General features: G+C 38.8%; 1 protein-coding gene across 1 annotated transcript in view; it reads right to left on the bottom strand.

Moving 5' to 3' along the window:
* The window catches only part of LOC104954971 (caspase-9-like), a 5,095-nt gene that overhangs the window by 1,043 nt on the left and 1,910 nt on the right, over positions 1 to 2,142 (bottom strand). The window contains exons 2-7 of the mRNA XM_010782189.1: positions 2,009 to 2,092; positions 1,864 to 1,925; positions 1,580 to 1,756; positions 1,405 to 1,494; positions 1,146 to 1,293; positions 196 to 384 (exon numbers count right to left, since the gene is read on the bottom strand). Coding sequence (XP_010780491.1) covers positions 196 to 384; positions 1,146 to 1,293; positions 1,405 to 1,494; positions 1,580 to 1,756; positions 1,864 to 1,925; positions 2,009 to 2,092 — 750 coding nt within the window. The remainder of the gene's footprint in view (positions 1 to 195; positions 385 to 1,145; positions 1,294 to 1,404; positions 1,495 to 1,579; positions 1,757 to 1,863; positions 1,926 to 2,008; positions 2,093 to 2,142) is intronic.

The following is a 2,142-nucleotide window of genomic DNA, read 5'->3' as shown; positions in this document are numbered from 1 at the left end:
ACTACATACTACACACACACACACACACACACACACACACACACACACACACACACACACACACACACCACTACACACTACACACACACACACACACACACACACACACACACACACACACACACACACACACACACACACACACACACACACACACACACACACACACACACACACACACACACACACACACACCTGGAAAGGTAGAGTAGGACACCAGGATGTCACTGGGGGTGGGCAACGTTACTCTGGCATCTGGTTCATCAGACATGCTCAGGGAGTCGCTGCTGGATGACATTGGGATGGCGTCCGTCTGATCATCCGCTCCACCGTGGGAGGGTTCAACCTCGTCAGGGGACACCTCAAAGCCTGTGTCTCTTTCACCTGCGGGACAAGAGCAACAACAAGTTCAACTTATGGATTCATTACAGATATTTATCCAGGCAGGGAACTCTTAAGCGTTCATTTGGGATGGTTATCTGTGTGTATTTTGTCAAAAAATATAATTACATATTTTAGAAACATTTGTTATTTTGTTTTTGGGACAGGGTGCAAGAGCACTAAAGGGTGTTATACCGGTCTAATAACATAGTTTAGTTTGGTGTTTTTATGCAAAACTGAGTTCAGAATATTTGTTTTAACAAATTGTATTATATAAATCTTGCTCAGTTTTCTGCCATTGAAAATCTTCTTTTAATCGTTAACAAAAGAGTGCCTTAAGACTCTCTGAATTACTTCAGTAATATGCAGGAAGCAGAACAATTTAAAAAAAAAGATGGTACAGTCATGTTTTACCTGAAATCATGTGATTCTCCAACATACCAGATTTTCTTTTAGGTTTAACATGACTATGCCATTTCAATAAAGGTACCGGTACATATTTTTTGCATGTAATTTCTTCCAAAGAACATTTTAAACAAAATGTGTTTCTACCTAAACCCAATTCATTTTTGTACTTACGTTACATATTTAATAAACCCCCTTCTATTTAATATCAAGTTATGTTTTGATTATTATTTTTTCTTGGAATTGGTGTTAAACAGTGATAATAGTTTGTAATTTAAAGATGTTCAACAAAAGTATAAAGAAAATGTACACATGCTTTGTTACTGAGTTATATTAACTGTATGTTCTGCGTTAGCTACCTCCTCCGCAGGCCTGGATGAAGAACAGTTTGGGTTTGCCCTGTAAAGACGGGCAATGCTTGCCATTGAGGTAGTTTGTGATGTGCTGAACTGGAACATGCTGTCCGTCCACACCATACACAGCACCAGGGAATCGGTTGTGACTCACCTATAACAAAATATATGAGCGTACATTATAAGGCGTTTGGATTTGAACTTGAGCAGGCCAGAGAGAAAAGTGTTTTCTGATTTTACAAAAGAACATGAGGACATGGCTTACCTCAGTCCCATGGGACAGCATGATAACCACACAGCAGTCATATTGTGAGTGGTCCTTCTTACATAAAGATGAAAGTTCATGTTTGATTTGCTGAAATGCAGTGATAACAGTTAGCTATATAGTTATGCATTTTCACATGAGTTTTAATACACAGAAAAAGAAGAGATCTCCTTACTCTTTGTTTCAGGTTCGTCCTAACTTCCACAATAAAGTTGAGTGCCTTGAATCTACTCTCCAGTTTGTCACAGTCTATGTTGGAGCCTTTACGATTGCTCAGCTCGCTCTCGGGTTCAAACTCTACGTTGTTTATGATGAGGCAATGTCCACATGGGCTGGCATCCATTTTATAGCTCTGAATCACGTAGAGGAAAAAAGAGACATGATGTTAATACATAATGCTTCTTCCAAACTTTGTATCTTCTGTTGGTCATAAGCACATGATAAATAAATGCTGCTTACCTGAATACTATCCCGTCTAATTCTGCCATGTGGCCTCTGTCTCATGTACTCCCTTTCAGGTGCTGTGACATGAGAATGAATACGTGTTAACCATCAATAAACATACCAGCCTGTAAAGAACATTGAAATGTACCATAAAGCTTACATGGAGTAGGAGTAGTACTGGGTCTTGGTATTGGATGAACACGGACAGCATATTTAATGTTCTTATCTACATCCATAGGAGAGGCTAATAGGGAACAAAAAACACACATACATATATATATATATATATATATA

The sequence above is a fragment of the Notothenia coriiceps genome, unplaced genomic scaffold (genome assembly GCF_000735185.1).
Source record: "Notothenia coriiceps isolate Sejong01 unplaced genomic scaffold, NC01 NC01_scaffold00024359, whole genome shotgun sequence".
Classification (NCBI taxonomy): domain Eukaryota; kingdom Metazoa; phylum Chordata; class Actinopteri; order Perciformes; family Nototheniidae; genus Notothenia; species Notothenia coriiceps.
The sequence above is the reverse complement of the archived record's forward strand: the minus strand, read 5'-3'. Positions and strand labels throughout refer to the sequence as shown.